A 27,972-nucleotide genomic window follows, 5' to 3' on the forward strand; every position below is an offset into this window, starting at 1 on the left:
GACAGCCACAAGACAGACACCAGTTTTCAATCAAGCTTTTAATGAAAAGATCATAAAATAACAGTTTCTCAACACTGTACATTAAGACTGCACGCTTTTGAATGGAGAGATCAGTCATGGATAAATCACTCTGACACTGGAGGGCTGCACAGCTGCAGCTCTGACCTGAATGCATCCATCCAGACTCTTTAGGGACGTAAACTCAATGTGATAAGTGGCAACAGTGGTGACCAGTACAGGAGTGCGATCCCCGCATCCCTTCCCTGCTCTGGGAAGGGCACAGAGGATGTGATCCCTCTTCCAGTTCCAATTAAATGAATAAAAAGATATACCCCATCCCTCCTGAGGTATTTGCACATGGGATGGATGGGGCCCAACCTGGGGCCCCTGGAGGAAACAAGTGATGGGTTAGGTACAGGGAGGTTCCTTTAAGCACCTGGCCCCATGGGACCCCACCAAATGGAGGGGGGGACCCTGGGAACTCTCCCTGACCCAAGTGAGGTCTGTTATGCAGCATTTTTGAGGTCAATAAATTACAGCAATAAATAGCAAGGTGAGGTAGGGGGAGGGGTCCCTGGTAGAAAGTTAAAGTAAGGTGACTGAAGCTGCAGGCATCCTAGGAAGGGGGTCCTGGGCAGCTCATCTCCACAGCTTCCACCCTTCCCAGGTTGGAATGTCAGACTGAGGTTGGGTCCCTTGCTAGCCCTCATTCCTGGCATCCAATTCATAGGTTCAGTAACATTGGCCCCATAGTGACTGGGGAAAGGAAGACCTTGGTCCTTTTAGTGGAGCACAGCAAGGTTTGAGAGCCTGTCTATTCTTTTCAGGCCTGTCCCTTGGCTTCTGCCTTCGTTCCTAGCACTTGCTCCCTGAGCCCTGCCCTCCTGGCTGCCCAGGATTCCCCCTACTCAGGAAGGCAGCAAGCAGTTGGCCTGCTGAAGCTCAGCAGATCGCACTCCTGCACAAGGACCTGAAGTCCAGTGAATACTGACAGTGTGGGCAGCAGGTGGGGACCTGGCTCCCTCAGTGTTGATGGACGGAAACACACTTCCTGAGCCATGTGAGGTCAGGAGTCACTGGCTGAGGTGTATGGCTATGCTGCAAGTCTGAGATTCTTACATGTTTAAAAGTTCATCTTTTCCTTTTTTGCAATCTTGGAAGAGCCCTTGCAGTAGCTCGGTCCAGTGGGAGTGGGCACTGGCAGAGCCGGGCCTGCTTCCACCAGCTTGCCCTAAGTCTGAGAAATAAATACATTCATCACTGCACAAACATTGATAAAAAAAAACAACACTGTTGAGAGTGTTCGCACCATCTGTAAGTAGGGACCAGACTTAAGTCAGACCCTTCTGCTACCCAAGGTGGGGTATGCATATGATGGAGTCCGCTGAGCTTCCTAAAGCTCCCTGCTTTTTGGCTTGACTGACTCTCACAGTAACTAACACAAGGCTCACGGGCAGGGCTGACATCCACCCCTTAGATGCAGCCAGGCGGCCTGGGGGCTGGTCAGCTTGGTGCACGCTCTTTGGTGGCAGCTGAGCTTGAAGAGACCCCCAAAATGGGGATTAGGGCTCAGGTGAAGCTAGGGGGTAGGGGGTCTTCTAGTCCTTACCCAGCACCCAGGGCTGCCTCTGCCCTTGAGCTGCTCAAGGGTCAATGCAGAGGGACCCAGGAGGGAGGGAAAGAGGTCCCTGGGACTGGCCGTATAGCTGTTGAGGTCTGAAACTGTAAAAGTTTATGTAAACAATGAGATAAATATATTAGTATCTTTTTTTTTCTGAGCCCACTGAGGTTCCATACTCATTCAAAATGTGCTTTGGTTTAAAAAATAGGTTTTGTGAATTTGGGTATGAGCTTTTTTTCTTTTGATTTTTTTTAAATCTTTTTTTCCTACATGACATCTGCTATTTTCTGTTTCCTGTTTCTCCAAAACATTCAGGAATTAAATGACTAAAAGAGAACTGTAAGCCACCTTGGCCTCCTATGGCCTGATTTCCTTGAGGCTCTTAACATCTTCACACACACACACACACACACACACACGACAGACAGACAGAGACACACACACACTCATAAGCATGCACCAAGAGAAACAAAGGAAAGAGAAAAACAAACCAAGTGTCAATCCCGCCCAGCCCAACAACCCTTAAAATCTTAAATAGGAAACTAGTGTTTTGCTTTCTTATTAACATACAGACAAGGCTTGGTACAATACTCTGTTGCACAGACGTGCTGAGGGGCTCTGCTCCCAGTCCCTGAATTTCTGCACAGCAGATGAGGCTTCCAACAGCCTGGGAGGCCACACGGGTTCCCATGCTGTACAGACTTTGTGTCTGTGGCTTAAGTGCTGGTGGGGTAGAGTAAGGTGGGGTGGGGTAGGTGGAGAGCAGGGGCCAGGCCAACATGCCCTGCCTCTTCCCTGGGTAGAATGGGGCTCAGTTCTTCACTCAGCTGCTCTGTCTCTGCAAGAGCAGAGAACAGATTACAGGTGTGAAGGGTGAAGAACGGGGTCAGTGCAAGGGCACCATGTAGAGGTGCCCTCACTCTCACACCTGCCACTCATTGGGTCCCTGAAATCATGCTGGAGGATCTCTGGAGGGGTGGGAGCAGGAAATGACTCTGCAATTTTTGGTCTGAAGTAAAAAAAAAATCGAAAGGAAAATGAAAAGCCATTTTCATTGTATGTATCAAGCAACATGATAGAGCCTACCAGCCCAGATCTGTGGCTTATATGTGGCAGAGCACAGACAGCCTTGGTCTGGCCTTGCCCCTTGCTGGACCCCATGCAAGCACCTGAAGCTGGCTGACTTACCCATGTAAGGGTTAGTATGACCCTGTACTTGCTAAGTGGAGGCTGACCCTCACCTCTGACTCTGCAGTAGGTTCTTAGATACACAGAGTTCAGGAGGAGACAGGATGGTGCTGGCTCACTTCCACCTCACTCAGGCCCACACAGGGAGCTGCCCCTTCTCATGGCTTCTGTTATTCAGGTGCCCAGCACCTGCCCCACACACAGCATCCCCTGAACAGCAGTCATCCCTTCAGAGAACACTGAGGCCCACAAGGGGCTCAGGCCAACCCAAGCCCAGTTTACTCCCACTGTAGGAAAACAAAACCAAGTGGCTCAGCCTCCACAGTACTGTGGTATTGAATTCAAGAGGTAGTAAAAGGTCACAAGGCTCTTCACCTTGTTTAGTGAGCAAGGAAGCAAACGTCTGTGCATAAGCAACATACACTCCCCCATGCACACGCACGCACATACCAACAAGAGTACCGATGGCCCAGGCACCAAGTCTGGCCTCCCCTCCACCCTCTGAAACTTCAGATCTTCCAGTTCAAACACCTCAAAAACACATGAGAGTGTGTTTGTGTGTGTGTGTGTGGGGGGGGGGGGGTTCTCAATAAAATAAGTACCTCTATCAAGTGATATTCCTTGGAAATTATGGGAAAAGCCTGTTCTCCTGAGGAAGCCCAGGCAAGCAGGGCTCAGGACTGGGGAAGCCTTTGCACAAGAATGGCTTCTGGGGCCTTGGAGAGACAGATTCAACCATGTCCACAGTACCAGGACAAGGGAAAATGACAGGGAGGGGGCAGCTGCCCCAGTTACATTCAGTCTGCAGAGCCAGGCTCATTCCCAAAGAGGCGGGAGGAAAATATTGTTCATTTTGGTTTTAAAAAAGAATTTTTAAAAACTGTAAAAAAGAAATAGGAACAGCTCAGTAGGAATAACAGCATTACAGGCCCAAAGGGCTCTTTAGTTGTAGAGAGGTAGGCAGTGGGGTCACCCTGACTGTCCAGTGCCAGCTAGCAGTTGCTACCCCAGTTCAAAGAGAAAGGAACTGCCACCCGACACCAGCTTCCCGACACCAGAGTCACACTGCACTGCAAAGATACAAGCACACATGCACACACACAGTTGAGGTCCCTGCCAGCTGAGGGCCTGTTCCAGGCACCACTTGACCATGGGAAGCCCTGTGCCTCCCCCAGCCCAGACCACAGGTAAGGGACCAGGTCCCACTGACACCACATGATGGACTCCCACCAGCTCTTCAGCAGCCCCTTCAGGGAGCTGGAGAGCCAAGTGGGCGGGGAGGTAGAATAGTCACCAGCACTACACACACAGGGCTGGCCCGGGCGGGGCAGCTTCTCTCCTCTCAGCTTCCCTTGGTACACTGTTGATTAAAGCTCTGGGTGTGGGGAGGCTGGGCCAGAGAAGCTGCCAGGAGCCTCGTGCCAGACTTTGGGGCTCAACCCCTCCCACCATGCTTCCTTACTCCTCCTTCCGTGGGTTCCCAAGTGGCAAGTCTGCAGAGGGCTCCCTCGGGTCTTTGGCTTCTAGGAAGGGGAGGTGTGCATGCGCAGGTGGCTGATGAGGTTGCGCTGCTGGGTGAACTTGCCCCCACAGAGCTGGCACTCATAGGGTTTCTCACCTGAGTGTACACGCATGTGCTCTGTGAGGCGGTACTGGCGGGTAAAGCGCATGCCACACTCATCGCAGGCAAAGGGCTTCAGGCCCAAGTGGCTCCGCATGTGGCGTGTCATAGTGCCTCGCTGTGTGAACATCTTGCCACAGATGTTGCAGGGGAAGGGCCGCGTCAACCAGTGTGTCTTCTCGTGTTGCCGCAGTGTGGCCGGGTCCTTGTAGGTCTTCTCACAGACTGAGCACTTGAAAGGACGAGGCTCAGCTGCATAGGCTGCACTAGGTGTTGACAGGTCCTCAGCCTCCTCCTCTGCACCCCCACTGCCGGTCTCATAAGCTCCTTCTTCCTTGATGAATAATTCCTCCTCTGTGTGTGTCTCCACGTGAGCATTGAGCTGCTCAGAGCTGGGGAAGCCCTTGGCGCAAGGGATGCACACATAGAGATTGTCTCCATATGACACTGTCTCATAGCCTTCCTGCCGGTACACATAGTGGGCGCCAGTGTGGCCACTGCCCCCCTCACTCCCACTCTGCCCACTGTCCTCGCTCCCATCTTTGCCATTCTCCTCTTCTTCCTTGCAGGGATATGGTGGCTCCCCATACGACCCACTGGGGCCACTTCCACCAACACTGCTGGCCAGAATGCCATTGGGAACCCTGTCCCCAAGCCCCTCACCTTCTTCCCCTGGGTTGGGACCCTTAGTCCCCGTTTCTCTCCGGTCAAATGGGGACCCAGACACAGACTCCTTTTTGTTCCAATCTTTTTTGCGGGCTGAATGTCGTAGGCTCTTGCGAGGTTGCCCGCCCTGCCCTTCCAGCAGACTCACGTGGTTTTCTTCAGCCCCTTCCAGATCCATGGGCTCATCAGGAGGGGGCCCCAGCTCAACATATGAGGCACTGTTGCCAACAGGCAGGGTGGAGGCTGAAGTGGGTGCAGGTGAGTCATGCTGGCTGTCACTCAGCTGGGCAGGGTCCTCAGGAGTAAGGTGGGGGCCAGGGGTTGTAGGAGGTAAGGGAGGGCTCTTCTTGGACAGGTCCAGACCCAGTTCCTGCTCACAGCCCCCACTGCTCCCACTGGTGCTGTTGCTGCAGCCCCCCAAGCCCACCTCCCCACCAGTTGGGCAGCCCCCCAGGCCCAGGCCATGTGTGCTCTCCTGGGTAGAGCTGCCCAGAAAAAGCTCATCATCTGATCCTTTGGCCTGAGGGACCTCTTGGGGAACAGGGTGTCCTTTGCGCCCATCTACAAGCCCTGGATACCGAGCCTGGATGACAGATGCTGTGGACAGCCGCTGACTACGGGTTGGTCGCCCCATACCAGCAGCACCCACTCGGCCGGGGCCAAAGGGCTTGCCAGCTCGCTTCAGTTTGCGGCGGCAGAGGGCTGCCAACTCAGGCAGCTGGAGGTAGCTGGCGGCAGTGAGGAGAGTGCTGAAGTTGGGCTCAGATGGCTGGTCACTGGGCAGCAGCTTGCCCGTGTAGATGAAGTCCAGTATCTGCTGGAACACGGTGGAACTAACCATATCTGTATCTAGGTTGATGAGGTTATCATGCAGGACCAGGGACTTGAAGTAGATGCTACTAGCAGCCAGGACATTCTTGTGGGCCCGGAAGATAGAGTTCTCCACCATAATGATGACATCACACAGGAAGCCCTTGGTCCTCTGCTGGTTCAGCTGCAGCAGGAGCTGTTTTGAATGGCTGGGCAGCTCCATGTCTGGCCCCATGTCCCTGCGCCCTGCCCACGGGCACCACCTGTGGGCAAGAACAGGCAGGATAGTTAACCTGCAGCCTGCATGAAGGTCTGGCACAGGGTATACACCAAGTCCACCTAATTCCACCCTCCTAGGGCACAGTGTACAGGACAGGTCTCAATCCACGAGAAAGGGGAGTGTATCTGCCCATCCCCTGCCATTCACTCACATGAAAAAAAAAGAGGTTATGATAAATAAAGGTGCTGAGCAAACAGTGGCTTACAGACTGGAGATGGCTTCTGGGTGCTCTTCATAGCCATCTGTAATTCCAGTTCCTGGGGATCTGACCCCTTATGACCTCCACAGGAGCAAACACTCAAGTGGTGCACACATATACACGCAAGTAAAACACTTATATACATAAATAGAAACAGGTTTGAATTTTACTTTGTTACTGGTTTCAATTCTAAGAGTCAGTCACTCCCAGGCTGAGAACATAAAAAGTGGACAGCAGGTGGCAACAGAAGTTGGAGAGCAAATGCCCCTCTAACAAACTAGGAGCCACAGAATAAACTGGCCAGTCCTGCCTAGGCATGCAAACCCACAGGACTGGTCTTCCCAGATTTCCAGATTTTTTTTTGGGGGGGGTGGGTTAATTTCCTTATGTTGAAAGGTTAAATTTTAAAAGATAAAAAAAAAAAAAAAAAAAAAGCAAGCAAACAAAAAAACCCTATAAACCAAACCCCAAACCCAGTTCCTTTGGTAGCCTCTGGCCTGCAACCTTTGTTCTACCCTGGGATACTCTCAAACACCCTTCCAGGTAGACAAGGGTTCCCCGTTTGCTAGCTCCTGGTCCTGACCGAGATACTGTACTCTCTGTCCCATAACTGCTAGATCCTTACAAGCTCTCCACTATCCAGGAGTCTGGAGACACTGGGCACCGTCTGAACCTGTGAACCTCATGGGCTCTGCATCCTTATTAGGAGAGACAGTTTGCCATCTGGAGCCTGGGAAAGGCAGCGAGTTGTCCCTTCCAGACAGGCTGCATAAACTTCCCTTGTGGTCACTAAGTAATACACACACAAATGCCTCTGTCTCCAAAGGAACCTGTCAGCAGAACAGCAGTGTGTACAGGTGGGGTCCAGGCTTTCTGCCCACCTATGCAGAAGCACCTCAGCCAAGCAGGACACGCCACAGACAGTGCCCCAGGGGTGCACAGACGGCAAAGTGTACCAAAGGCCTCAGGGGGCCAGAAATACTCCACATAGACCTCAGCTGCACTCAACTCCACATGCCAGCCTTGTCTTCCACACAAAAGGGGGCATTCCAGTGCCTAAGTGGCTACCTGAGCCCACTCAAAAGAAACCACAGGCCATGGAGACACTGCTGCCAGCAATGCAGCATAGCAAGAGTCTGGGGCTCCAACAGCTTATAGATAGATAGCTCTGCATCGCCCCATTTAGGGTGCAATCTCTCTCTCTGTAGACCCACCTGACCTGGAACTCAATATGAAGACCAGACTGGCCTGTGCTCACAAACTTGACCTCCCTTTGCCTCTTGGAGCACCAGCATTAAATGGACTGTGCACTACCACATGTGGCTTCTGGGTCCGATTTGTGTAAGGAGCTGAAGTCCTCTGAAGCTCTCCACCACCTCTGATGTCCTGCCCTTTCCTCACCACAGTCCTGTCCACCACTTGGGTGGGCCTGCTCTGTCCCCCCACATAACAAAAAGTTGTCTTCAACCCAACACCTCCCCTTGTTCAGAGAATGAAATCCCATTTATCCCGAAGTTCCAGAATACACCGCAAATTAACACAGATGTACAAGACCACTACCACTCAGTCTTCCAGAAAGCACTTACCAGGGGGCTCAGCCTGCTCCTTGCTTACAACTGAAGCAAGCCAGAGATGACTATGTGGCCCAGGCAATGAAAATCAAACTTGTCTACCAGCTAGGTAGAAACAAAGAGCCTAAGATATGGCCCTAAGTATCAGTGCCAGGGCAACAGCAGCGCCGGCTCTGCTAGCATTAACTCCTCACATGCTGCCCGCCTGCTCTGTGCACATACAATGGACTGAAGTCAGGGCGGAGTCTACACTGCAAAGCTGTATGAAAGACCCAGAAAACCCCAAGAACTAGAAACCATGGTGATTCTTCCTTCTCCCAGCCTACCGGAGTGCCAGGGGCCCAGAAACCATGTGAGCAGCAGCCGGCGGGGGTGGCCTCCTTGAGTACGCAGACTTCCTGAGGGTGCATCAAAGCCTGGTTACCTGGGAAGAAGGCAGGCATCAGTTAGGAGGAAGAAAGGAGCATGAAGGAAGGTCACATACTTTACTCCAAAACACGGGTCCACCAACAAAACAAGAGACAAAAAGAAAAAAATGGGGGACCTAATATCAGGTATGAGCAGCAGGAGGCACTGCCTAACTCCTAAAACACAGTGTAGATGGCCCCACCTTTAATCCCAACACCTTTAATCCTAGAACTCTCAGAGGCAGGAGGGTGTCTGCAAGTAAATTCGAGGCCAGCCTGCTCTACATAAGAGGGTTCCAGGGCGGCCATGGAAAGACCCAGTCTCAAGAAAAGAAAAGAACCAGCTTGGTCTACAAGAGCTAGTTCCAGGACAGACTCTAGAAACTACAGGGAAACCCTGTCTCGAAAACCAAAAAAATAGCGAGGTGGCTCATCGTGTAGGGCGCTTGCGAGTGAGTGCGTGTGTTGTTGGCGAGTTCGAATCCCGTGTGTTGTTGTGTGTGTGCTGCTTGTGCGAACTGTGTGTCCCACGGCTTCTTGTGGGAAAAAGAAAAAAAAAAGGAAAGGAAAGGAAAGGAAAGGAAAGGAAAGGAAAGGAAAGGAAAGGAAAGGTCAAAAACAAAAGATCAAAATGGAACCACTAGTGGAAGGGCTGTTTATAAGAGCCAATCTGCCACCTTTCCCTTCTCCTCTTGGAGACACAGTTCATCGTCCAGAGTTCAACCCTACAAAACAGCCAACAGCAGCCCCAGGTGAGGGGTGCTCCCACCACCACCACCACTCTGAGTCCTACAGGATGAGGAATCTTGAGATTATAGATCCAACAGCCTGGTCTCCCCACTAGAAGTCAGTAGAAAGAACCTGCAGCAGCCAGGAACCCATCTCTGCCAGCCCTTCCCCCACTCCTTGGGCCATGAGGGCAGGTCCCTCAGGAATGTGACCAGACCTGGGGTACAGGCCTTAGGCTGAGGTCTCTGTCCTTGGCTTCAGGGGGTCAGCTGTCTCTCCTGCCCTGGGAGCAGCTAGCTCCATTATCCCAAAGGCCACAGAATAAAGGACTAGCTCTGTCTGAAGCTCCGAGTTTGAAGCTAGCTGGTCACCCAAAGGACATGGGACAGAAGTCAACAAAACTGGCGAGATGGGTGAACATCCACAGAACCAGGTAACTCACATTAGCCAGCCAGACACCTAAACCAGCCCTGTCCACCTTCTGCCTTCCCAAACCCAGAAACTACGGAGCCCGCCCTCGGTAGGGACTGGGACAGCTACTAGCCGGCACATTGCAAGGAGTGCCTGCTGCGCAGCAGGTTAGTCTGAGTGGCTTCAAGGTCCTTACAGTACCCTCCACCAGGGGGAGATAAAGCCAGCCCTACAGAGAGCTCCACGGGAGGCCTACACCTACAATCACAGCTCTCTTCCCTTGGAGAAGCCAGTGCCTGGGGGACTGAGGACCGAGAAGAGGCTAGATACATCTGCCCAGGAAAAACCAGATAACACCCAGCAGCTCCTAAAAGGAAGCGGTGCCTATTAACTAAGGGTAACAAGCCTGACAGGACTGCAAACCCAAACAAGGGCACCTATAGCCATCTGGGTCAATGGGACAGATGACCTTGGATCTAAGGGCTGACCAAAACAAATCCTTCTGAAGCCAAGGAAAAGAAAGAGAAAGCCAGCACAGAAATTGCCTCTTGTCTAGAAACCTCCAAGTACACAGGCTTCCCCTGTGGGTGGGCCCAGTAAGTCGGACCTCTGCAGCCAAGGTCCAGCTTGCTCTACTGTAAACACAAATAGAAGAAATAATACAATTCTGGGTTACTTTCCCGGCCCCACATTAGATGTCAGTATATGGCCTTGATGGAATAGTATGCACCCATTTATCCTTTTTCACTACTTCCCATCACAGAAAAGTTAGTGCCCCTCTCTGAGGGTTGTCTGTGAACCCAGAAATGGGCTAGCATAGTACACACACACCACACAGCACAGCACACACCATACAGCTCCCTCCCTCCAAGAGGTTTTAGAAATACATTTAACTCAGAATACCACAGTCTCGTAATACTCGACACTACAAGACACTAGTGATTTTACCCTTTGGTCTCATGACCAAATAATCACTGACCAATGGGATAAAATTCTAATAGTTTGTTTTTCAGACAAGGTTGCATATCTCAGGCTGGCTTCCAACTTGCTATAGGCAGCAAGATGACCTTCACCCACCTCTATCTCCCAAGAGCTGGGGTTACAAGCAACACATAACTACCTCAATATGTGACACTTAAACAATTTCTACTAGCTTATTGATTTTGTGCTACACCACTTTGGGAAAAAGTAAGACTGAACTACATATTCTTTCATATTTTAAACCAGGTGTGAAGGCTCAGAGCTATAATCTCAATACTTAGAAGGCCTCAGAGGCACAAGGGTCACATGTTCAAAACCATCATGAACATCAGACTAAAACCTGCCTCAAAAACAAGGGCCAGCCTAATGTGGAGGCACACTCCTTTAATCCCAGTTACACACACACACACACACACACAAACACACACACACCGTACAAAGAAAGGACGGGCAGATAAATTCCCAGTCACTGGCTGAGCGGAAGATGCCATTTACATCAAACTCTACAAAAGGCAAAGACTGTCGCTCCTGACTCCTCCAACTGGAGCGCCACTGGTGTCTCCAGTCAATGAAAGCCCCAGTCCAGCACAATCTAGCATTCATTCACCCTACTTGCCCAATGAATGCAGCATTCAAATAGCCAATGAAAACGACAGACAACAGAGCCTGGGTTTCCCACCATCAGCTGCTGCCTCCTGCCCCTCGGAATGAAACTTGACTGGGGGAAGGACCGCCATGACCCTGCTGAGGAAAAGGATACAATGTCTATGTATCCTTAAGAACTAGTGAAGGAGAAGGCTTCCTCTTTCCTATACATGACAATGAGATAGGAGAGCCTCGCTACGGCCCAGCGTTTATAAAGACTTGAGAAAGATTTTAAGATGAAAGTGATTCTTGCTTAAGGAAGAAATTAAGAAAGACTCCATTCTATCCTTCCAAAAAGTGCTGTCCCAACTCAGCCTAGACACCCACCTTGCCCAGTGTCATGGTCTCCAGAAGCTGCACACTCAGCGCCGTGCTGTGCCTCCTGGAACTCCCTCTGGACAACAAGCTGGTAGCTCAGCTTCTAGGATAAGAGGACTTCAGGCCCAGACTCAGGGTGTGGTTTCAAGCCACATGATACTCCTCACCCTTCTACTCAATGCCTGATTCCCTCAGGCAGGAATGAACCCTGCTGGAGGCATCCTAGGGCACCTGGACTGGAATTCCTCTGCTTCACACCCAGTCAGGAGGCCTGGTGAAGAGGGAAAAGGCCAGGAAAGGGGGCCATCCCACTCAACACTCTGGAGAACCTTCTCATCCTGTCTTTTTTTCTCATCCTGGTAGCCATACTTTTCCAGAAGTGTGCTTCCGCAGAAGGTCTGGGAAACTAAGAGGAGGCTCCTGCCTGGCTCATCCCAAGGAGTTTCTTCTACCATCCACGTTCCTGAGTGCAACTACCAGGAGACGGATAAGCTATGAGCCCAGGAGCACTAATGAACACAGCATGGCGACCAGCAGCTTCTATACCCCTGAGATTTAAACACATCTGACTAGTACTAGTGTCAAAGAGGGCCCCAGAGACTGTTACTACTGTCTGTAACCTCAGTGAGAGAAGTTAGTTCACTCACCATTATGGTAATCTCATATTCCACATGTGGCTCACCCCAAGCCTGGACTGCCTGAAAGAGACTAAGCAACTGAGAATCTAGATGATTCCCAAAGCCTAACTACTGGCACAGCCACAAACTCGAGATTCCATTTAACCCTTTGCCTGTCCTGGACTCCTCCATGAAACCCTATCCATCCTGGCCTTCTACCACATCTGCCCAAGTGAGATAGGTTTTCTAGGGGTGGGGGGCTGTGCAGTGACTGAACAGGTCTGAGCAGGTCTGGTGTCAGTGAAGCCTCTCACAGGCTTGAGGACCATTATCTCTACCTCCAGCTGCAGATAAGGTTCCTGGGGGTTAAGCAACTTGCCCCAGAAAAGAGTACATAGGTAGCAGAGTGAGAACTGACTGAGAAGGGCTGTGGTCAATTTTCCTCTCTCCCAGGAAGGGCCTCTAACTACAGAGCTGCTTGGAGGAACTCAGGCTCCTTCCCCTCCCAGCCCTGGAGGCCTTGAAGCCTTACTCACTAATGTTAAGGCCTAGGGTTCAAATCCAGCATCACAAAAAATTAACAATACCTCCCCACACACCTGCCTTTTCTCGTGAACTAACTGACTGTGAGGGCACAAGTCTAGCTCCTCCATCAGAAGGCACAAAGTGAAGCCAATAACCAGCGTGAACTAGGGGTTGGGGGCTTGGTACCTCTCTAACAATACCCCTAGCCAGGTGTGCTGACCTCCTGCCCTTTAGGTTTGGGCTTGGTAGTGGGTGGGGCTCATTGCTCTGGGCAAGCCCAGCCAAATAATTCAGCCCAGATCTGGATACCAGCCAGCCACTCCTGGCTCTCTCCCAAGCCATCCTCCTGGAAAGCAATAGGCACTTCAAATGCCAAGAGCCCAGCCCTCCTCTTGTCAGGGCTCCTATACAATGCAACACTCAGGTTCTACGAAGGTGGCGTGGTATCAGACACCAGGACTGGCCTCCTCCTCCAATCCTACGGCCAGCTCTTGCAAAGGGAAGAAAGACACCACTCTAGCCTATGGCCTTTTCCAAATCTATCCTGAAATGTTCCCGGGACCTATTAGAGACTTGCTGCCTACTTGAAGCTGACTGCCTAGACCCAGACCACCTGTCCAAGCATACTGCTCCCACAGCAAGACAAGTAACCCTCACTATAAAAAAGCCCAAAGGGGCGAGAGGCACTGTGCACAGCCAATCACACCAGGCCCTGCGCCCTTGAAGGCACAGCCTCATCTGTTCACCCCAGTCCGCTTAGCTTCAGTGTCAGTATTCCCTGCCATATCTGCCCTGTCAGCTCCAAGCCACTCTAGCTGACAGCAGGAGAATCTTCATTGACAAAGTCAAATAATAATTTGAGATTGTGATGAATTATTACAGAAACCAGATCACCTGCAACACAACAGGAGCTTAAAGACAAACAGGCTGAACCAAGCAATGGGGGCACACGCCTTTAATTCCAGCATTTGGGAAGCAGAAACAGGTGGATCTGAGTGAGTTCGAGACCAGTCTGGTCTCAAAGAGAAGACCAACGGACAGTAGTGGCACACACCTTTAATCCCAGCACTTGGGAGGCAGGCAGATTTCTGTGAGTTAGAGGCCAGCCTGGTCTACAAGAGCTAGTTCCAGGACAGTCAGGGCTATTAAACAGAGAAACCCTGTCTCAAAAAAACAAGAAAAAAAACCCAGATATAATATATAAATATATATAATATATAACATATAATATATGTTTTTTTGAGACAGGGTTTCTCTGTTTTGCCCTGGCTGTCCTAGAACTCTTTGTAGACCAGGCTGGCCTCAAACCCTCAAACTCTACCTCCCAAGTGCTGGAACTAAAGGTGTGAGCCACCACTGCCCAGCTTACGTGTTATATATTTTATGATATATAATGTACGGGTAAGAATTCAAGAGGCAGGACAGGACAAAGTAATGGTCCCCCCACAGGCCTCTCCAGCCTAGCCCCCCTTTTCTTATCTCAAGGAGTAGCGGTAGCAGCACTGTGAGTCTTATAATGCAGGTGCTTAGGCCCTACTATAAGCTCCAGGAAGAGTCTGATCATTTCCTTAGATTCATTCATTATTAGGGAGGGGCACATGAACAGGCCACAGCATGTATATGGGTATAAAATGACAGCTTGTGGAAGTTGGTTCTCTCCTTCAAACACATGGTTCCCTGGGATCAAACTCAAGTCATCAGGCCTGTTGACAAGCACCTTTACCAGTGCTTCACCAACCCAAGAGTCTGCATCTTAGCCCCTGGAGATGTAACACATTTAGTTATAAGATACCCTGTCAGAGCATGAGCTTCCTACTTCTAGAAAAGCCCAAGGAACTGCATTCATACCAAGCACCCAACGGTGATATCAAGTAATCAAAGTCCCCAAGGGAAGACACATTTTCTAAGCCAACAAGTCCAGCAGCTGGTGACTATAAATGGTATACCTAGAAAGAGATAGTTGAGGCCCAGGATTGATACCATAGGCACCCTCAACAGTGACTGTAACTAAGGAAGGGTATGGGGCCTTCCTGGGTAACATACACTGGTTAGAAAAGATGCATGGGCCAAGCAGTAGGGCCCAAGCATGTAATCCCAATACCTGAAAGGCAGAGGCAGATCTCTGAGTTCGAGGCCAGCCTGGTCTACAGAGTGAGTTCCAAGACAGCCAGGGCTACACAGAGAAACTCTGTCTCAGGGAGCGAGAGAAGAGGGACAGAGAGAGGGAGGGAGAAGGAGAGAAGAGGCATGGGTGGTGGGAAGAGAAGAGGCTCTGGGCTGGTGGGATGGTTCAGCACATTGCCACCAAGTTTAACAAGCTGAAATAAATTGAGTTTAATACCATGGACCCACATAGCCATAGCGGTAGTGACATAGTCACTCTGTAGAATGACTCCTACAGAAGCTGTGCTCTGTTCTCCTAAAGTACTGTGTCCACCCATACACATATACTATGTCCCACCACGTAGCCCTGGCTGTCCAGGAACTACAGAAACCAGGTTGACCTCAACCTTCCTCCTGCTTCTGATTCCCAAGTGCTGGGGTTTTAACGTTGCCACAACCAAGTGTTAAATACTGTCACTGTCCCCCCAAGACAGGGTTTCTCTATCTAACAGCCCAGACTGTCCTGGAAAATCACTCTGTAGACCAGGCTGGCCTCAAACTCATGGAGATCCTCCTGTCTCTGCCTCCCAAGTGCTGGGATTAAAAGCGTGCGCCGCCACCACCCAGCAATAGATAGACATTTTTAAAAAAGAGAGAAGGCTTTGGTACAGGACACGCTAGTTTAAAAGAAGCTGTTAAGTTCAAACTCCAACACTAAAAAAGAAAAAAAAGTAAATGTGTAAGGAAGGACAAACAGTGACAGCAGAGGCAAGAAGGTAGAAATTCCACAGGCAAGGAGTTGAAAGGGCACCAGGAAGCTGGGCCACCCAGCTGGAAGGACTATCACCATCATCTCCTCTGCCTAGGGACATCCTTCAAATGAGATAACTGAACCCCAGAGGGAGATTTAAGTCACAGCTGAGTCACTAGGCAGCCACCTAGCCCAAGGCTGTGGGAGACAAGACTCCAACTTCCCTAAAACCAACCCTAGCAGCCAAAGAAGTATTAAATCAAGTAAGAACTCTACAGTAAAACAGAAAACCTCTGAGGTCTCTTAAACTTTATAAACACATCTTTCTATGTAGTCATCTCCCCAAGAAACAGCTTCTCCACTCACTGGTAAAAGCTGAGGTGAGACCAGGCACAGTGACAGTGACACATGCCTATAGCTCTAGCACTGAGTGTCTGAGCCTAAAGATCACCACGAAGCCTGTAATATGGAGAAAAAAAAAAAAAAAAAAAAAAAAAAAAAAAAAAAAAAAAAAAAAAAAAAGCCTGTCTCAAAGACATCAAAAGCAGGCACCCAGCTGGGCGGTGGTGGTGCACACCTTTAATCCCAGCACTCGGGAGGCAGAGGCAGGCGGATCTCTGTGAGTTCGAGGCCAGCCTGGTCTACAAGAGCTAGTTCCAGGACAGGCTCTAAAAAAGCTGCAGAGAAACCCTGTCTCAAAAAACCCGAAAAAAGAAAAAAGAAAAAAAAAAAAAAAAAGCAGGCACCCAAAACCGCACTGTGCCTGTATGATGACCTCTGACTAGGACAAATTGAGATGGTAGTATGCTTCATGAGAGTCAGAAAATATATAAACCTAAATATTTCATGTCAGAAAGTAATAATGGATTTGTAAATTTATTTTAGCTGGGCGTGGCGACACACCCCTTTAGTTCCAACAGAGGGGTTCTCTGTGATTTCCAGTCCAGTCTGGTCAAAATAATGAGTTGTGGGGGCTGAAGAGATGGCCCAGCGGTTAAGAGCATTGACTGCTCTTCCCAAGGACCCGGGTTCAATTCCCAGCACCCACATTGCAGCTCACAACTGTCTGAAAAATCCAGTACCAGGGGATCTGACACCTTCACATCAATGCTCATAAAAATAAAGTTAAATAATGTAAAAAATAATGAGTTGTTTGTCACTCAAGGATAGTAACAGTACTTGTTTCAGAGACAGACAGATAACAAATATTTGTTTATTCATTATAAATTATTTATTTGTGTATTTACTTATGGTTTTCTGAGACAAGTAGAGACTCTGTGTAGCCCTGGCTGTCCTAAAATTCACGCTGTAGACCAGGCTGGCCTCAAACTCAAGAGATTCACCTGACTCTGCCTCCCAAGTGTTGGGATTAAAGGCGTGCGCCATGACTGCCCACTCAGCTAAGAGGTATTGTTCTTCCAGAAGACCCCTGGGTTCTATTCCCAGCACCCATTTTAGGCAGCTCACAAATGCCCATAACTCCAAATCCACGGTGCCCCAACAGCTCTGTTCCCTCAAGGCACCTGTGTTCATACACACATACTCAAAAAAACATACCCAAACATAACTAAAAATAAATAAATCTAGGGGCTGGAGAGATAGCGCAGGGGTTAAGAGCACTTGTTTTTTTTTTTTTTTTTTTTTTTTTTGGTTTTTTCCGAGACAGGGTTTCCTTGTAGTTTCTAGAGCCTGTCCTGGAACTAGCTCTTGTAGACCAGGCTGGCCTCGAACTCAGAGATCCGCCTGCCTCTGCCTCCTGAGTGCTGGGATTAAAGGCATGCGCCACCACCGCCCGGCCCCACTTGTTCTTAAAAGACTCTCAGAATCCATGTGGTGACTCACAACCTTCCCAATTCCAGGCAATCCAATGCCCCCTTTCTAACCTCTGTAGGCACCAGGTACAACATGGTATGCAGACATACATGAAGGAAAAACACCCATTAAAAATAAATAGCCGGGCGGTGGCGGCACGTGCCTTTAATCCCAGCACTTGGGAGGCAGAGGCAGGCGGATCTCTGAGTTCAAGGCCAGCCTGGTCTACAAGAGCTAGTTCCAGGACAGGCTCTAAAAAAACTACAGTGAAACCCTGCCTCGAAAAACAAAACACAAAACAAAACAAAAAAAGAAGTATATATACTTACATACAATAATACACAACTCATATTATCTGGCCACAATGTTTGTTATAATATCCTAATTTCCTAAAGCTAATCTCTAAAACTATTAGGGAAACTGAGACTGCTCTGTATAAAACTCCCAAAGCAAGCTGGGTGGTGGTGGCACACACCTTTATTCCCAGCACTCAGGAGGCAGAGGCAAGCAAATCTTTGTGGTCTACAAAGTAAGTTCCAGGATAGTTAGGGCTACACAGTGAAACCCTGATGGGGGAGGGGGAGGAAATCCCAAAGCAGCGCCACCTGAAGAGTCACCTGATCCAAAGACCCAGTACAGGGTTCCCAACATTGCACAACTCTATTAACAATGCAGAGTTGGGGGGGGGGGGACTTTCCAAGATTCAGGACCCACAGGAGACCACACATAAAGCATCACCCAGTCCTAATGTAAAGCCAGACTGTCTTATGTGCAGGAGAGCAGGTATGCCTAACTTTACAGATATCTCTTCCTAAGGACCAGATAAGGAGGAAAGGCAGAGTCAGAGCCAGTCTGAGAGCTTGTCCAACATGTACAAGATGCAAGATTTCATCCCTAGCACAGCAAGCAAAAAGGACAGCAAAATTTTACCTCAGCAGCTAAAGGAGCTTGCTGACTTCCATGGAAGCACATGGTGGGAAAGAACCAATCCCACAAGTTGTCCTCTGACTTCCATGCCAGAGAGCACACAGAGATTATAAATCTACTTTTAATTTAAAAAAGAAAAAAATTATCTCGTGTCTAGAAAAGCCCTCTCCTGAGGCCCCTCCCAAAAACCCACATAGAGTACTGAGTTTCTGCCCTTCTGATTGAGTACAATCATCATGTCATCCTTCTCAAATACACATCGTCACTCCACATTACCACTTTCCTTAAAGTTCAAGCTCAGCCTTAGATTCAGCTCTTCCCTGAGAGGTGTTGAAACCACCTCATTCTTCCAAAATGTCACGAGCAGACTATACGCCATGCCCTCCAATGGATGACCTTTCCACCTAAGTCCTTTCCTTTCTTTCTGCTCCTCACCTGATGCCAGCATCAGCTGAGGCACTTGTTTGTACACCTCCCCTCCTGCCCACTCTAGTTAGCCTCACTGACCAGCCCTCAAAGTTAAAAACCCTGTCACAATATTCTTCAGGATGTTCTTCTGGTTTTCAGACATGGTCTCATATAGCCTAGGCTAGCCATGAATTCCTACTCCTCATGCCTCCACTTCCTGAGTGTTAGGATTACAGGAATGCGCCACGCCCAGCTCTTGCCTTTTTTGGTTGTTGGTGGTGGTTTTTCGAGTCAGGGTTTGGTTTCTGTGTTGCCCTGGCTGTCTGGAACTCACTCTAGAAAATGCTGACCTCCAACTCAGAGTTCTGTCTGCCTGCCTCGGCCTCAGAGTTCTGATATTAAAGGTATGTGCCACCACCTCCTGGCTGACATTGCAATAATTTTTCCATGAAAATGTCAAAATCCTGGATAAACTGGCTTTCTAGCAAACTTTAAAAGTGTAACTTTTTTTTTTAACTGAGATAGGGTTTCACTGTGTAGTCTTGGAGAGCCTGGAACCCAGAGCCCTACCTGCCTCTGTCTCCAAGAGCTAGGATCAAGGCATGCATCCAGGTAGAGCAGTAGTTCTCAACCTATGAGTCACAATCCATTTGGGGGTCAAGAATCAGATATCCTGCATATCAGATATTTATTACAATTAATAGCAAAATATTACAAAAATAGCAAAATAACAATTATGAAGTAGCAACAAAATAATTTTATGGCTGTGGTCACAGCATGAGGAACTACATTAAAGGGTCGCAGCATTAGGAAGGCTGAGAACCCGAGCTAGAATAACAATTTTTAAATAAATGAACGAAAGGGTTGTTTGAAACGGCATCTCAGGCTCTGGGGCTATGGGTACAAGAACAGAGACCAGTGGGGGAAGGGTGCTACCAGGAAGCAGGATGTGTGGATGAGCATGCTGCCTGCTGGGGGCATGAAGTCAAAGTCCCCTTCTACCCAAAGAAGGCTAAGCAAGCAGTGTGCTCTTATCAGCGTCCATACATGCATGGAATGTGGGACTTTGGAAACAATCCTCTCCCCTCAGCCAGTATGGGGGCTGCCTCAGGCTCACACCTGGCCTTCTGGAGTTTAGGTTCATTTATCACAGCCAAAGGGCAATCCAAGCCCAGTGCCTGACCACCTGGAGGCACTTTTAGAAGGCTGTGGCTCAGTTTCTCCCATCCTTGCTCCAGCTCCTGGGCTCATCTACTTAGGACACCCTGCTCCCAATACCACCAGGGGCAGTGACTGAGCACCCCTCTTTTGCCCACATTGAAAAGAATACTAGGAGAGCTGGCTTGGTGGCACATGCACTCTTTTAATCCCAGCACTCGGAAGGCAGAGGCAGGTGGATCTCTGTTAGTTCGAGGGTAACCTGGTCTATAGAGCGAGTACCAGGACAGGTTCCAAAGCTACACAGAGAAATCCTGTCTTGAGAAAAAGAATAAAAAGGTCTGGCAGGACTCATAAGCTTTACAGCCTGAGTCCAGTCCTGGGGAGACCTGGCTCCTGTAAGTTGCCTTCTGACTTCCACCTGCATGTTACAGCACACACCCACATACCGTTGCCCCACCACCCAAACACACACAAAAAATTTGTTTTGGAGCCGGGCGGTGGTGGCGCACGCCTTTAATCCCAGCACTCGGGAGGCAGAGGCAGGCGGATCTCTGTGAGTTCGAGGCCAGCCTGGTCTACAAGAGCTAGTTCCAGGACAGGCTCTAAAAAAAAAGCTGCAGAGAAACCCTGTCTCGAAAAACCAAAAAAAAAAAAAAAAAAAATTTATTTTGTTTTTCAAGACAGTGATTATTCCTCTGTGCAGCCTTGGCTGTCCTGAGACACCAGAGATCTGCAGATCAGGCTCATTAAAGGCATGAGCCACCACCACCAGGCACAAAAGAAAATCTGAAACAAAACAAAAACCTCCCAAAAAAGTCTCGGGGCCTTGTATGGTAGCCCACAGTCCAGGAGGCAGAAGCAGGGGTTCCAGGTCAGCAAAGACTACATAGTGAGACCTGTGTCCATCCCCCCTACAAAAAATAGGGAGGTCACAACCAACTGGCCAAAATGCAGAGATACCCAGACCAAGGATACACATATCTATAACAACTTCTGCACCTAAGGCTCAGGAACATTGTGCAAAAACTCTAAGAAACAGACAGGCACACTATTGTGGAAGGGAGAAATCACAGAAGGACCCACCCATCAGTAGACAAAGAAATACAGGCAACTATAGAACTGACTGGTGAGAGAATTAGTCCCTAGAGATAAACCACTCCTCCAGTGGATTATCTAATTCCAAATGGTGAGCCCTGAAATCACATATGTAAGAGTACTAAATAGACTTAGTATTTATATATTTACACACATACACATATACAACAGTAACAAAGAAAAAAGATCATGAATTTAAGAGGGAACAAGGGGGTAGTGTACATGGAAAGTATTGGCGGGTGGAAGGGGAAGAGAAAACTACTGTAATAAAACTTTTAATTAAAAAAATGAAGTTAGGTGGTGGTGGCACATGCCTTTAATGTCAGCACCCAACAGGCAGAGGCAGATGAACCTCTTATGAGTTTGAGACCAGCCTGGTCTACATAAGAAATTCCTGGGGGCTGGAGAGATGGCTCAAAGGTTAAAAGCATTGCCTGCTCTTCCAAAGGTCCTGAGTTCAATTCCCAGCAACCACATGGTGGCTCACAACCATCTGTAATGGGGTCTGGTGCCCTCTTCTGCCCTGCAGGCATACACACAGACAGAATATTGTATACATAATAAATAAATAAATATTTTTTTAAAAAAGAAATTCCTGGGGGCTGGAGAGATGTCTCAGTGGTTAAGAGCATTGCCTGCTCTTCCAAAGGTCCTGAGTTCAATTCCCGGCAACCACATGGTGGCTCACAACCATCTGTAATGAGGTCTGGTACCCTCTTCTGGCCTGCAGACATACACAGACAGAATATTGTATACATAATAAATAAATATTTTTAAAAAAGAGAGAGATTCCAGGACAACCAGAGCTACACAGTGAGATCCTATCTCAAAAAAGAAAAAGCAGCATTTCAGCCCAGTACCCCTCAGAAAAAGGTGCCCTCAGACTGTGTGATAGCTCCCACACACAACTCACTGCTAGAACTGTCCCATCATTTGTACAACAGGAGCTAATAAAATGATTAGGGCTGCACAGGTATGTTCTAAGGATTAAACTCAGGCTTAACATGCCCACCACAAGACTGAGCAAGGGTAAGGGCCACCCTTCTTCTACCACTCCCTTCTCTAGAAAGCTCCAAGAGCACCTGCATCAGCTTCCTACAGAAGCAAAAGGTGGGGTTGGGGCTGTAGCTCAGTTAATAGTGTCTGTCTAGCAAGCATCAAAGTTTGATTTCTAGCCTAGCGAAAAGTAGGTATGGTGTCACATGATACAGGCAAAGGATATTATGGGCACCTTGGGTGTAAACCCCACCACCACCACCAAGCTAGCATCTTCTACTCACAAAAGTTTGTTCAAGCTAGTCTACCAAGATCCACACAGCAGAAAAGTCGCTCTGCCTAGGTCCCTACTACCGTCTTCCTCTTCAGTCACTACCCTCTTCCTTTACTGCCTCTACCTAAGCTGCTATGCCTCCTCTAAAGGACCACACTTCCTACCCAGAACATCACCATGACAGTACACCCAGGCCGGGCGGTGGTGGCGCACGCCTTTAATCCCAGCACTCGGGAAGCAGAGGCAGGCGGATCTCTGTGAGTTCGAGGCCAGCCTGGTCTACAAGAGCTAGGTCCAGGACAGGCTCTAAAAAAAAAAAAAAAAACTGCAGAGAAACCCTGTCTTAAAAAACAAAAAAAAAAAAAAAAAAAAAAAAATAACACTCCTGTCACACAATTATTGCCATAACTTCAATAAACACAAACTAGACACCAAGGCATCCCACTGCTCTGCTCCTACAGAGGGAAAATCTAAAACCCTGCTCACATCCTTTCTCAGCACCCACCCTTCATTCCAGTCCTTAGCGGAAGTTCACGCACCTTACCTTGCCTATATAAGGCAGCCCAAAAACTACCTCCAGGACCAACGTCTCTCCCAGGGACATTGGAGGCAAAGAGACCAGAGGCAGCGGTCCCAGCAGTGCCTATCTAAAGTCACACTTCAGCTGAGGTCAAAGTTGGCTTGTCAGACAAAGCCAGGTTACAAAGGAGGCCAATGGGAACCCAAGGATGTAACAAAGCCAAGGTCAGACAACTATGGAAGCCCAGGTTACAGGGTTGGTGAGACTTGGGGCACAGGGAAGGAGGTAGCTCTGCAGAAAACACTGCGCAGCCCCTCAGTGTATGTATGCTCAGGCCCTGCTATTCACCCTCTGTTCAGTGCTCTACTGACCAAGAATCTGCCATGTGCATTCATTCATTCACTAGGTTAACTGCTAACCCCACTGTGCCTTTCCAAATCATTAACAGCATAGCCTACTCAGCCTTACCGCTCAATCTTTTGCTTGGTTCTGTTATAAACAAAGATATGCCACTTGGTGGGGCAGTGGTTCTCAAAACTGACCACCTACCAGTTTCACTGCAGGAAACAGAGGACCCACTTAGGGATAAACTGAGCTCCCCAAAGATGAAGTCAAGTATAACACAAGCAACAGTGCCAGGCTTACATGCAGTCCAAGTCCATCATCCCACACAGTATGGACACTTTGTCCACATAAGGAGAGGTCCCTGAGGTCTCAGATCCCACCCTCCCTTTTCACTTACTTTATGCATGAGAACTCACCAGGAATTCACCTGCTTCCAAGCGGCAGGATAAGTGAATTGCAAAGACCATGAACAGGGTTCAAGTTATGGGGTCCTTCACCTGAAAAGTCCAGAACTAGGTTGATGAACATTCCAACAGGGCTCAGACCCATATATGGAAGTGGGAGCAGCCCCTCCCACCAGCCAAAGCATCTGGCCACCCATAGGTGCTGCTAGGAAGGAGGCCTGAGGCCCCAGAACAACTCTCCTTGCAGCTGTACTCACACCGAGCCAGTACCCCTTCCAGCCACACAGTAGGCTCGCTCTCACCTGGACCCTTCATCCTTGACACTATGAGAATCCCAGGACAGACATGGCAACCTGAAGAACAGCCTGCCTTTCCATACCCCACAGCTCCCTCTTCCCCCACAGAGAAAGTTCTTCTAAGGTAGCTCACTGTCAATCAGGAAAACAAGGACCTATACCTATTTCCACCGTACAAGGAACAGGAGGGACTTCTGGCCTGGATGCAAGTGGCTGACTCACCCTTTCTCACCTTGAAGGTTAGAAGATCCCCAGTCCCCTACTTCAAGCCTGAAACCATGTTTCTTCCTCCTCCTAGAGTAGTTTCATCAGTTATGGTGGACTTCCTGAAGATCATGGGGTCATGCACCCATTCACTCAGGTCATGCCCTTCCCAGGGTCTACCTTTCCGTACCTTTCTGGGCTGTGGCAGTGTCTGGCCTTCAGGGAATCAAGCTTGCTAGGGTTCCCCATGCCCATCTCCCAGCAGGCTCATGAAAAGTTGCTCCTTAGGGACCTTTCCTAAACCTTGAGACAAACTTCCTTCTCCCTCCTGCCCCCCCCCACATCATTTAATACAGACAAACTTGTCTGAAAGGCTTGTTTAAAAGATTCTAATAGAAATCCAGTCTTTCTGGGAGAAAAGGTTCTCTACCATCCCTCCCAGGTCTGAGCTCAAGTATCTACAGACATCATGTAACAAAGGCTCTCAAGTCAAAGGCATTTACCCTCCAACCCCAGCAAGTTACTAGCCTCAGTCTCAGGAGAACCCCGCTGAACTGGAATGACACCTATCACTGGGCCTTAAAAGCAGAGCAGTGGTACACAAGTCTATGAGCACCAGAGGGCAGAAAAGCCAGCACAGTTCAGACATGCCATAGGGGCTAAGCTTAGAAAATGTGGCTAAGTAAATATAAAGTTTGCAAGAGTCTCACATCTGGCGGGCAGTGGCGCGCCCAAGGCTCAAACACCTGCAAGATCATGTTTTCCAGGATCTCCTGACCATTAGCCTAGCCCATCCTTCACAGTACCACAGCCTTTAAAAGAAAAAACCCTCATCTCAACTACCCAAGAAGGGGCACACTGTATCTGCAACACTTTGGAAAGCTGAGGCAGGAGCACAAGTCTGAGGCATATCTGGGTACACAGTGATACCTTATCTAAAAACAAAAACAAGGTTGGCAAGACAGGGTAAAGTTGCCTGCTGCCAAGTCTGGCAATCTGAGTTCAGTCTCTGAGACCCACATGGAAGAAAGAGAGCAACAACAGCTCCCACAGACAGCAAACACACACATAACAAATAAATAAATGCAATTAAAAAAAAGAAGAAAAAATCCCTCAGCTCTGCCACCAAGAACCTAGCATGGATGCTAGCCCACGCCTTTAATCCTAGCATTCAGGGGGAAGACGCAGGTGGATCTCTGTGAGTTCCAAGATAGCCAAGGCAATTACACTGAAAAACCCTGTCATGAAAAACAAAATTAAAAAAAAAAAAAAAACCTAGCATGGCATCCAGCGGCCTCCTCCAGCCTACAAATGGCCCCTCCCACTATGCCTGCCACCCACACTGCCCGTGTCAATCCTCTTATAATCACATGTTATATTCAAGCTGTCTCTGTCTTAGAAGTGAGGTGGTAAGGTGGGGAAGAGGGTCATCACTGTCCAAGGTTGACTGCAGAGTGAACTGCACAAGGTGGAAGAGCACCACGCCTGCAAGTTGTCCCTCCGACCTCTAGCAGACTGCAATCCACATACATACATGCATGCATGCATGCATACATACAAAAAAAAAAAACGAATGAAAGTAATAACCTCTCTCTCTTGGGGTTTTCCAAGACAGGATTTCTCTGTCTTTACAATTGTCCTAGAACTCACAGAGATCCACCTGCCTCTGCCTCCACAAGTGCTGGGATTAATGGTGCATGCCGGCACATCTCTTAAACTCCAACTCCAGTTAAAAGGGGAAAAGGTACTTCATGCCCCTAACCCCACCCCCTCAAGCCTGACCTTGACAGGCAATAAAGTCCGGGGAGATCGCACTGCATTCCCTGCAGCTCAATAATGCAAGACCCTGTTGCTCTAGGACCACAACAGCTGACTTCAAGTGGATCAGAGGCTGTGCTTATTAACAAAATGAGAAATCTGATCTGTGGAAAGAAAACACTATGTGAGGATTAATCTAGGACTGCAGCCTGTGGAAGAGGCTAGGCTGTTGGCCAAGACCAGGAAGTGAGGAAGGTATCCTGCCTACCTGTCCTCAGAGCAGGTACTCCAAGGCAGCATGGGATACATTACCTCTGCCTGCCTGCACCTCATCTTGGCCTTCCAGCAAACCATTTTAGCTTGGCTTTAATTCAATGCAGGGCTCCCTCAAGCTGCTTTTTCCTCTATGCAAAGCCAGCAAACAGAAGATTTCTCTTTTCAGGAACTGCTCATAAAAGCTCAGTGACTAATATACAAGTCCCAACAACTGGCAGGAAAACACTGCAGGAAGGAATTCTGGGCACACAGCAGCACTCCAACAGCCAGAGGAGCAGGTCGACAAGTACTCTCCAACACCGTACCACCAGCCTGTAGAAAGCCAGGAGGCCAAGCAGAAAGCTGAGCAAACAGTGCTGACCCCACTCACCGCAAGCAGGGAGGCAAAGACTCTTCCCAGCTTTTTTGGAAAAACCTTGTAGGTTTTCATTAAAACTTGAACTGCACAGGACAGAAAGATCACCTGCAGGCAACATGACTTCTTGCAAAAATCCTAGTCTGAAGGACTCTGCTAGTCACACGTTTGTCTCTAGAGGCCAGGCTGGCCTGTCTGTTTTATTTCAGACTACTCCAGAAGCCCTACTCCACCCAGCATACTTTTTCTCCTTGAGCCAGGGCTAGAGTGCTAGAGTGGTCACACAGCCTACGATCCTAAAAATGTCTTGTTTGAAAGCCACGGATTCCAGATACAGGCAGATAAGAACAGGGGAGAGGCTACGCCAGGAGGAATCGGAGCAAAAATGAATTTGGCATCCCTCTAGGATTTGGTTCCATCCCTCCTCCATCCGGTGTCCCAAGACGGGAAGAGTCCCAAGTTCAGCCTAGAAGGTGAACCCCTCCACTACCTGCCCGATCTCCCTGCCCTAGTAGCAAAAGACACAGCTAACAAACCCCAGAAATAATCCACAGCCACAGAATTCCTATAGGCAAGGAGCCGCCCCTCCCCCACCACCACATATGTCAGTGGGGGTGGCCTCTCCGTGTTACACCCCTCCTGCTGTTTGTGAGTAAGGGGCCTGGAACACAGCTTTCCAAATGCGCCTGACAATTATAACTAGAAAAGACACTGTGAAGAAGGGGGCAGAAGACTTAAGTAAATAACTTCTAAATCTCTCCGGCCAGCCGAGATCAGCACCGGACTCTCGAGGCAGTCCAAAACTGTTCTGGGTGGGGCTGCTGGGAGTATTATCTGGCCTCAATCTCTCCACGTTAAGTCAGTACCCCCCTGGGAGAGGCATTTCCCCCAACACACACACCCAGGCTTGTGCGCGAACGACCCTTTTGGAAGATAAACAGAGAATGACAAGCTAGGGCCCCTCAGCTCACTCCCTGAGCCAGCCAGTCCCTTCCTCCTGCCACCTTCCCCCCTCCCCCCAAGCCCATCTCTCTTCCTGCCAGGCGGCTGCCTACAGCAAAGGTCTGGGGGCAGGGCAGAAAGCCCACCCAGCCACGGAGCCGGGCCCTCCGAGCCCGTCCGTGTCCCTGCCACGGACAGTCTCCCAGCCAGGAAGGGGACTAGAGGTAAAGGACAGCAGACCGTACACAAGCGCAGTTCTGGAAATCGTAAAACGTCCCAGCGAGGGGCAGACGCAGGCACACAGCCGTTTGCATAATGGGAGTCCGCCCGCCTGTCAGGCAGCACAGCTCGCCCGACGCCGTTCGGATTAGATTGCTAATGAAAAGGCACAAAGAGCCGGCGCCCGCTACCCCGTCGACCCCCGCACCACACACTCGCGCCCCAGGACTGGCGCGGCCCCGGGGGCTTTGTGCCCGGAGTCCCATGCTGCCCGCAAGCCGCCGGGCACCTGGGCCACAAAGCCCCCGCCCGTCCGGGGTCCCGCGTGCGCCTCGGTTCAGGACTAGGGGCCGTGCGCGCGCTTCGTCCCACGCGCGCCCACGCCCCCCTCTACAGGAGCGCGCCCGGCCCGCGCCCCCCTAACTCGAGGACGCCGCTTACCTCATGTGCCTGCCAGCGGCCCCTACTCGTCGGCGCTCGGCCTGCGCCGCACGCGCCCGCCCTGTCCGCCCGCCGCCGGCCCGGCTCGGCTCCCCG

The 27,972-nt window shown here is 49.6% G+C and overlaps 1 protein-coding gene across 2 annotated transcripts; it reads right to left on the reverse strand.

The window, feature by feature from the left end:
• Window positions 1-23: 23 nt before the first annotated feature.
• Hic2 (HIC ZBTB transcriptional repressor 2) lies at window positions 24-27,972 on the reverse strand. 2 transcript variants are annotated; one of them, XM_038346758.1, is made up of 4 exons: window positions 27,877-27,969; window positions 23,398-23,478; window positions 8,283-8,380; window positions 24-6,169 (listed from the first exon to the last, which is right to left on the reverse strand). In XM_038346758.1, exons 3-4 carry the CDS (start codon window positions 8,306-8,308, stop codon window positions 4,333-4,335), a joined length of 1,863 nt encoding a protein of 620 aa, XP_038202686.1. In that variant the 5' UTR covers window positions 8,309-8,380; window positions 23,398-23,478; window positions 27,877-27,969; the 3' UTR covers window positions 24-4,332. The 2 variants fall into 2 exon arrangements, with proteins under 2 accessions (XP_038202686.1, XP_038202685.1); XM_038346757.1 differs by lacking the exon at window positions 23,398-23,478 and having other exon boundaries at window positions 27,877-27,972.

Source organism: Arvicola amphibius, chromosome 10 (assembly GCF_903992535.2).
Source record: "Arvicola amphibius chromosome 10, mArvAmp1.2, whole genome shotgun sequence".
Lineage (NCBI taxonomy): Eukaryota > Metazoa > Chordata > Mammalia > Rodentia > Cricetidae > Arvicola > Arvicola amphibius.

Coding starts and splice junctions, on each gene's coding strand:
- Hic2 (XM_038346757.1), bottom strand. CDS start 8,308: ATGGTTTCTGGGCCCCTGGCACTCCG. Junction 6,170..8,282: donor TCTGGGCCCCTGGCACTCCG/GTAGGCTGGGAG, acceptor TCTTGCCCACAG/GTGGTGCCCGTGGGCAGGGC.